Below are 8,610 nucleotides of genomic sequence, written 5' to 3'. Positions count from 1 at the left end.
TGTGTGTGTGTGTGTGTGTGTGTGTGTGTGTGTGTGTGTGTGTGTGTGTGTGTGTGTGTGTGTGTCTGTGAGAGAGAGAGAGAGAGAGCGCATGTGTGTGTGAATCTCACCCTGATGCAGGACACATAAAGCCTAGACAACATCAACATTTAAGTTTAATTCCTGTATTAGACCATGAATAAGCTGTAATAAGGCTAGTACACAATACTGACTGAAACAGCAGGATCAGTGTGACAGTGATATTCATGGCTCTCAACTTCTCACTCTGAAACACTGAAGAGCTTAAATCAAAAACATGGAAGACCAGATCGATCAGACACACACACACGTCTGGTTGACTATCCTTGTGGGGACTCTCCATAGGCATAATGGTTTTTATACTGTACAAACTGTATTTTCTATCGCACTATACCTAAACCTACCCCTCACAGAAAACTTTGTGCATTTTTACAATCTCAAAAAAAAAAAAACACATTCTGTATGATTTATAAGCTTCTGTACCCATGGGGACCTCAATTTAGTCTCCATGAGTTGGTGCGTATTCAGGTTCAAGTCCCCACCAGTATAGAAAACCCTGTACACACACACAAAGGTAACCAAGTCCTGGAGGTCATATGCGTGTCTTTGACTCACCTAGAAATCTCACCCATGTGTCCCGATAAATATCCACTTCTTTGCTGTGTTTCTCGGGCGTGTGCTCCATCCTGACCCGTGTGTGTGTGTGTGTGTGTGTGTTTGTGTTTGATATCTGATGCAGATCTGAGATCAGATCAGATGTTGTATGTTGAGCTCTGATGTTCACACACAGTCAGACGCGCCATACTGTAGCTGAGCTAAGGGACCGTCTACAAATCACACTCTCTTACATACTTCACATCACAGGATTCTGATTTGACCTCATCTGATGTTTGTGCTTCATTTAAAACCTCAGTAGTGATCGGCACTCAAAAGTTCATTTACTATTTCTGTTAATGGGGGCTTAAATCCAGATTGATGAGTGTAAAATCTCCACATTCTAGAATCATCAAAAAACAATCACCAGTCACTTGATAATATGTCCATTTCATTGACTTGACATAAAGTTGTGTATTTTAAAGTGTTGCCTTGTCCAAATACCCACACTTGCGGTCTTTGCACTTGACCACTTGAACACTTCTATGACGTATTTCCTGTATTTGGCCCAAGTGTTCAAGTGAGGATGAAGACCACAAGTGTGTGTCGAACTTTTCATTACCTGATGGGACAAACTTATAGTGTTGTAAAAATGCAAGTGTTTACATAGCTTTATTTTAATTTTAATTTTAAATACTTTGCATTTTAAAATCAACTTCTAAATGTCTGTTCAGTAGTCCCTATAACATGATATAATTTTAATTTGTGGTGCTTCTAATTAAGTGATAAAAAGCAGTTGCAAATGTTGTACAAAATAAATAGCACCACTACTCATCTTTGCACCAATAAAACGTAAAAACACTGTTTTTCTACCAAATTATATGTAATATCGAATTATTATATTAATATTTAACTTGCATTGGAAAGGTTTCCGTGACCTCTTGTGAGATCTCGGCAAAAAGTCTCACGATTTATTTCCAGAACATGATGCATGATGGGATACACTAAGCCTCGAATAGCGCTCTGGAGCGGTAATCAAGATAGTGTGGGTTTAGTGTGCGTTAAGGGCACTGCGCTTTGCCATTTTTAAGAACTGGGACAGTCTTGCGCACTTACTTCGTGTCGCGCGCACGCGCTCTCAAGTGGCCAAGACCGAACGTGTGGGTATTTGGACAAGGGGTGTGAAGTTTGATAAAGCAACCATTTTCCTTCACTGTTTTGTTAAAGGGATAATTCACCTCCTAATCCGTAAGACCTTTGCCCATCTTCGGAACACAAATTAAGATATTTTTTGATGAAATCCGAGAGCTTTCTGAACCTTATTAATGACAGAATTTTCATTTTTGGGTGAACTATCCCTTTAAGATAACTGACACTATGACCTTATGTTTGGCGCTGGTGTCCGTTTCCTCGTGAGTCGTGAGTATTATCAGTGTCGTTTTACGATAGTCCCTAAATCAGTTCCTACGTAATATACTCCGGAAGTAAGGCGACTCTAATAATAATTTAGTCATTTAGTCAATAATAATACCAATAATAATAATAATAATAATAATACATTAGTAGTGAATTACTGTATTGTAGATTTGGTTTGCGCATTCATTCACATTTTCTAAAGTATGAGGCATGCACATAAAGTAAAACAATTATATACAATTAATTAAAAAAGGGCAAATTCCGCGGTCTATAAAGGTTAATAAATGTGGAGAGTAACTACTTACTTTAAACGTTACGTTGCTGTTTTAGCAAATCGCAAATCTTTTGTGATCATTAATATTCGGTCCCGTTTGCTGATGTGTGGGAGGGCTGATGTTTGATTGACAGGTGAGAGAGCCAGTAGATGCGCGCCGTGTAACAGCAGCAGCCAATCGGGTGGTAGCATTGACCGATAGTGGGACTCGATGGCCGCTAGGCTAGCGTGAGTTCAGTGGACGCGTTTAAAAAGCTTTGAATTAACTGTTAAATCATGATTTCTAGATCATCGTTGATTTTATTTGCAGCGTTCAGTGTTAGTTTATGTGATGACGGTCATGAAATGGAAGAGTTTTTAAAGAGAGAGTATTCACTGTCCAAGCCTTACCAGGGTAAGAGACACAAATGCATTATAAATTCATCATTCTCGCGACTCTCTCATTTACCTCTTATCATCATAATAATTATACGTATATGATATACATTATCAGTCTGACACAGGAATGAAAGCTGTTTGCGTGTTTAATGTCATGTCTTTGTGGCTGCTGCATTAGATTGTGCGTGCGGGGCTAGTCGTGTGTGTGTGTGTGTGTGTGTGTGTGTGTGTGTGAGAGAGAGAGAGCAGAGAGTGTATGTTCCTGGTTTTCCCTACGTTATGGGGACCAAATGTACCCACAAGGATAGTAATATCAGTAAATGTGTGTGTGTGTGTGTGTGTGTGTGTGTGTGAGAGAGAGAGAGCAGAGAGTGTATGTTCCTAGTTTTCCCTACGTTATGGGGACCAAATGTACCCACAAGGATAGTAATATCAGTAAATTTCTACCTTGTGGGGACATTTTTTTTTGGTCCCCATTAGGAAAACAGGTTATAAACCACAAAGAATGAAGATTTTTAAAATGGTTTTGGGCTAGGGTTAGAGTAAGGGGATAGAATATACAGTTTGTACAGTAGGAAAACCATTACACCTATGGAATTAACCCATAAAACACGAAAACCTAAAATGTGTGTGTTGTGTATTTTATGATGTGTGTTTGTTGCAGGTATCGGTGTGTTGGGTTCATCTCACTGGGAGCTGATGGGAGACGCTCTGGTCACCACCGATCACGTGCGTCTCACTCCAGACCAGCAGAGCAAACAGGGAGCCATATGGAGCCGACTAGTAAGTCATCGTCACTTACTAGTGTGCTTACTACAGCTGCCATTCACACCATTCAGCCAAGAAGAATTAGTGTCTTCGTAGTGACTTTCTTTTTAAACAAATATAATCATAACTCTAACCAACCCCTAACCATTAACTAGTCCTAAAACCAGAGGAAATGGTTCATTGGTTCATGACTAGACACTGTGTGTGTATTTGTATGGTTGTGTGCGTGTGTGTGTAGCCGTGTCATCTGAGGGACTGGGAACTACAGGTTCATTTTAAGATTCACGGTCAGGGGAAGAAGAATCTGAACGGTGACGGTCTGGCCATCTGGTACACCAAAGAGCGCATGCAGAAAGGTCAGAGCTGCAGATGCTCATTTCATTGAGTCGAGACTGATCTCCAGTCATGGTTTGTTTGCTAATGACTGGAGATTATCCCTCACCTGTCTGCAGGTCCGGTGTTTGGAAACAGGGATTTCTTCACAGGACTTGGCATGTTTGTGGACACCTACCCCAACGAGGAGAAACTCCTGGAGGTACAGAAATCAAACACTGCCAGCACGATCAATGACATTACAGTATGTATCTGTGTACAGGACTTAGAAAAAGCCTTTTGCACAGTTTTTGCTTCACAAACACATCTGTTGTTAGACAGTGATTTATACTGTTTGCTGTTGTGTTCCAGAAGGAAATATCAGTTTACATATCCAAAGATTCATTGAGTTATTAATTGTAATAATGCGGTGATATTTGTGTATGAAGGTGTCTGATACGGTCCACACAGAGATCTGACCATCATTCAGTTCGTCTCTTACATGAAGAGATCGTTTATAGCAGCACAGTATCTTCAGACGTGGTTCACGATGAGATCTGATGAATCACACACAGCGTGTTTGTATTTTTAGTTTGCATTTCAAACCTGATTCAAGAGAACATGTTGACGTTTACATCTCCACTCATAATGTTTCCCTCATTCCTGTACACTGTATTCTGATCAAAAGAGGTTTATGTGTCTGATTACGGTGAACACTTCCCTAGTCAATCCAACCAGGACAGTTTAACCAGTGTAAATCTGTAATTCAGAACTGTTGCTGACACACGCATGTTTTCATATGTGCCTGTTCCGTTTGTGTTTTTCATGTGATTGTATGTGTCTGTTTTTAGGCCCAGAGGAAGAGATACACGCCCCGCACACAGGTAACAACCGCTCACTAATTCACTGACTATCATTAGTGGGTCTGTGTTGACTAGTAGTGGATCACATGCTGAGTTCATTCTGCTGTCGTCTCTTCTGCTTGTCATCAGAGGATATTCCCGTACGTGTTGGCCATGGTGGGCAATGGCACCATCAGCTACGATCACGAGCGGGATGGGCGGCCCACAGAACTGGGCGGCTGTAACGCCATGGTGCGCAACCTGAAGCACGACACCTTCCTGTTCATCAGATATGTCCGGCGCAGACTCACGGTGAGGGACACCTGCCATAGATGCAGACTGTCCTTCCTGATGTCACACTGACGTGTGTGTTTGGTGCAGATCATGCTTGACATCGACGGGCAGCACGAGTGGAGAGACTGTCTGGATGTTCCTGGCGTGCATCTGCCGCAGGGCTTCTACTTTGGCATTTCGGCCATTACTGGAGATCTGTCAGGTGACAAGCACCACCGAAACTATTAGTCAACATTATAAGCAAATAGTTTTGTTCTTGAATAGTCATATGGTGTAACGTAAGGACCTGCAATAACATGATTTGACCAGTGGGGCACTGTTGTGCTTCAGTTAACAAAGTCAGTTAACATAAAAATTCCCAATTAGGGCTGGTAATTTAACGCGTTAATTAGATTAATTAATTACGGTGAAAAATAATGTGTTAAAATTATTAACGCATTTAACGCACTTGCCCTGCCCCAGACCTATATGGGTCATCTGACATTTCATACAGTTGATTGATGACAAATACGAGGAAGGGCAACAACTCACTTTTGGCGCTTTTCCACTGCGTGGTACGACTCGGCTCGGCTCAGCACAGCACGGCTCGGTTTGCGTTTCCACTGCAGTTTAGTATCGCTTTAGAATGGGTGGGATTATTCACATGTTGTTAAAGTTGCCGCGACTCCTGAAAAACTGGTTCATTCCGCGTCGCCCCATCAAGCTCTCGCTGGATCCGCTCCTATGCTATCAACGGAGGAACGTCTGTACTTCCTCAACAGACAACGAAACAGACACTTTTTGGTTGTTAAAAAAGGGGCGTTCGATTCTTCGCTGGCTGTGCTGATTTAAATCTAGCGGTTCTGTTGTGTTTGTGGCGCAAGTTCAGTGACGCAGGTAGAGATACAAAGCAGAACTGTTCGTCTCCGAGCAACACACAGTGGCATTTAATTTCTTAATGCACGTTTTGAACGAATTGGGTGAACCATTAGGCGCGTTGAACCATTGGCCATAGGCGTGTTGGATTTGAAGCGACGCTACACAGAGCGATCGGTGTATGGCATCAAAGTACCACGAGAGCGATTCAAAATGCAGAGTCGTCTGCTCTCTATAGCTCTTGCGGTACTTTGATGTCACACACTGATCGATCTGATGGTGATGATCCGCTTCAAGTCGAACAAGTCTATTGATTCAATGGACCATTCATAAAGAACCATTTACTTCACTCCTGAATGAATCAGCATTTGAAAAATCAAATGAATGAATAAATGACTCGATGACTTAATCATTAAGACATTTACCACCACCTACTGGCAGTTTTAGTTTATTATTTAGAATATCATTCATTAAAGAAATTTCATATTTCCATAATAATAATAATAATAATACAATTTATAAAATAAATTATTAAAGGTATAGTTCACCTGCCGAAAAATGACAATTGTGTCATCATTTACTCACCCTCATAGTCCAAAAGAGTATATGTAATACATTTTATCAATATATTTCTTCCTGAAGCTACTTTTTGAAATGTCAGTTTGATGCTTTACACAACAATGACTTTAAATGATCTTTTGGGAGTGATTTCTCAGCCAAATTTGATGTGCGATTAATTTGCGATTAATTAGATTAGATTAATTAATCACCACATCATGTAATTAATTAGATTCAAAATTGTAATCGCTTACCAGCCCTTTTCCCAATATAAAGTATTCTTCAAATTATAATTCTATTATTTTTGTGCCATAACAGTGGGGGCAGACACATTTATGACGTAGCCATGTGTATTTACTAGAGCATCTCATTCTAGCGTTCAATGCTAAGAAGGACTCTAGCCTTGACTCATCTAGGAAGTATGATCCTCACTAGGGCGCATCCTTCCATTTGAGAAGCACCCTATGGCTTTCTCATTTCTAAAGTTGCACCCTCGGGAGGTCACATTTGTCAGCCGCATATGTCATTGATGCTGTCTCATTCAGAAAAGTAACCATTAACATTGACTGTTATTCAATGTAAAGCAAGACTCTAGACTTTGAGCATGCAAAATATCTACAGACACAGCAGCGATCATAATATATGATGTCACGCTCTGCAGCGTCTTTTTTCAAAACATAATTCAACATGTAATACATCCAAAAAATATGTAATCTACATCACTTTACTGCAATGCTGCAATCCTGCAGATTTAAAGTTTGCGTTCTTTTAATTCAGCTAAGATAGGGTGACCATACCTCTTTTTCCTGGACATGTCCTGACCAGGATTTCTAAATTGCCAGGTTTTGGCTTTGTTATGCTATTGTTTTCAGGGGCGCAGATGGGATTTTTTAAGCTGTCAGCAGCAGTCCAATTTTTTCAGTCCAGAAAAATCACCAGCTCTGTCATAGACGATAGTATACGATCACTATGGTTACCGCTACAGGCACAATTGAGGCAGCTACCAGCTCCTTATAGGACCCCGGAGTCAGGAGTTGTAACACATACACACACAGAGAACGTAAACGTCGGGGGAGGTCACATTTGTCAGCCGCATATGTCATTGATGCTGTCTCATTCAGAAAAGTAACCATTAACATTGACTGTTATTCAATGTAAAGCAAGACTCTAGACTTTGAGCATGCAAAATATCTACAGACACAGCAGCGATCATAATATATGATGTCACGCTCTGCAGCGTCTTTTTTCAAAACATAATTCAACATGTAATACATCCAAAAAATATGTAATCTACATCACTTTACTGCAATGCTGCAATCCTGCAGATTTAAAGTTTGCGTTCTTTTAATTCAGCTAAGATAGGGTGACCATACCTCTTTTTCCTGGACATGTCCTGACCAGGATTTCTAAATTGCCAGGTTTTGGCTTTGTTATGCTATTGTTTTCAGGGGCGCAGATGGGATTTTTTAAGCTGTCAGCAGCAGTCCAATTTTTTCAGTCCAGAAAAATCACCAGCTCTGTCATAGACGATAGTATACGATCACTATGGTTACCGCTACAGGCACAATTGAGGCAGCTACCAGCTCCTTATAGGACCCCGGAGTCAGGAGTTGTAACACATACACACACAGAGAACGTAAACGTCGGTGGCAGCACCATCGTCATGTGTGTTTATTGACAACAGAACACAGCGTGTAGTGAGAACATGGGTACAAAGTAATGGTGACCGGTAGATAATTATTGTGCGTCAGCCTGCGTCTGCCCCGACCCGATCCTGAAGCAGTGGCGGCAATAATTAAAGGTGCACTAGGTGATTTTTGCCAAACGATGTTGATATTTGAAAGCACCAAAACAAACACGCCCACACCCCAACAGGACCTCGCCCCTATTTTGAAATCTCCGCCCCACATGTACGTACGCAACCATGGCAACGACGATCGCGGAAACAAGTGAAGATGACACACAAGCATATTCAAACAAAAGCTGCTCCGATATTTACGCTGGTCCTACCTCTTGCCTGATCGTAACCCTTCTTTTTAATGTTTTGTTTCTCTGATATTTTCCTTTTTTTTTTTTATCTGCACACGCCCCCTTACTGCTGATTGGCTACAAGTGTGTTTTGGGACTCAGTCAGACACTGCGGTCAAACGTGCTTTTCAAAAATCACTTAGTGCACGTAGTGTTGTCACGGTAACAAAATTTCAGTATTCGGTACTGATACCAGTGAAAATCCACGGTTCTCGGTACCAATTTCGGTACCAAAGCAAAACACAAAAACATGCTAATTGAACAACATTTTTA

The 8,610-nt window shown here is 41.0% G+C and overlaps 2 protein-coding genes across 2 annotated transcripts in view; one reads left to right on the top strand and one right to left on the bottom strand.

Moving 5' to 3' along the window:
• Positions 1 to 867, bottom strand: part of LOC107660371 (mitochondrial fission process protein 1-like) — a 7,303-nt gene extending 6,436 nt beyond the window's left edge. Inside the window, exon 1 of the mRNA XM_016449638.1 lies at positions 634 to 867. Within this exon, the coding sequence (XP_016305124.1) occupies positions 634 to 703 (70 nt within the window). The 5' untranslated portion in view covers positions 704 to 867. The remainder of the gene's footprint in view (positions 1 to 633) is intronic.
• Positions 868 to 2,445: 1,578 nt separating this feature from the next.
• lman2la (lectin, mannose-binding 2-like a) overlaps positions 2,446 to 8,610 on the top strand; it is a 10,157-nt gene continuing 3,992 nt past the window's right edge. Inside the window, exons 1-7 of the mRNA XM_016449632.1 lie at positions 2,446 to 2,696; positions 3,345 to 3,463; positions 3,687 to 3,804; positions 3,901 to 3,983; positions 4,612 to 4,644; positions 4,753 to 4,914; positions 4,984 to 5,098. Of these exons, the coding sequence (XP_016305118.1) occupies positions 2,579 to 2,696; positions 3,345 to 3,463; positions 3,687 to 3,804; positions 3,901 to 3,983; positions 4,612 to 4,644; positions 4,753 to 4,914; positions 4,984 to 5,098 (748 nt within the window). The 5' untranslated portion in view covers positions 2,446 to 2,578. The remainder of the gene's footprint in view (positions 2,697 to 3,344; positions 3,464 to 3,686; positions 3,805 to 3,900; positions 3,984 to 4,611; positions 4,645 to 4,752; positions 4,915 to 4,983; positions 5,099 to 8,610) is intronic.

Source organism: Sinocyclocheilus anshuiensis, unplaced genomic scaffold (assembly GCF_001515605.1).
Source record: "Sinocyclocheilus anshuiensis isolate Anshui unplaced genomic scaffold, SAMN03320099.WGS_v1.1 scaffold1943, whole genome shotgun sequence".
NCBI classification, from domain to species: Eukaryota; Metazoa; Chordata; class Actinopteri; order Cypriniformes; family Cyprinidae; genus Sinocyclocheilus; species Sinocyclocheilus anshuiensis.
The sequence above is the reverse complement of the archived record's forward strand: the minus strand, read 5'-3'. Positions and strand labels throughout refer to the sequence as shown.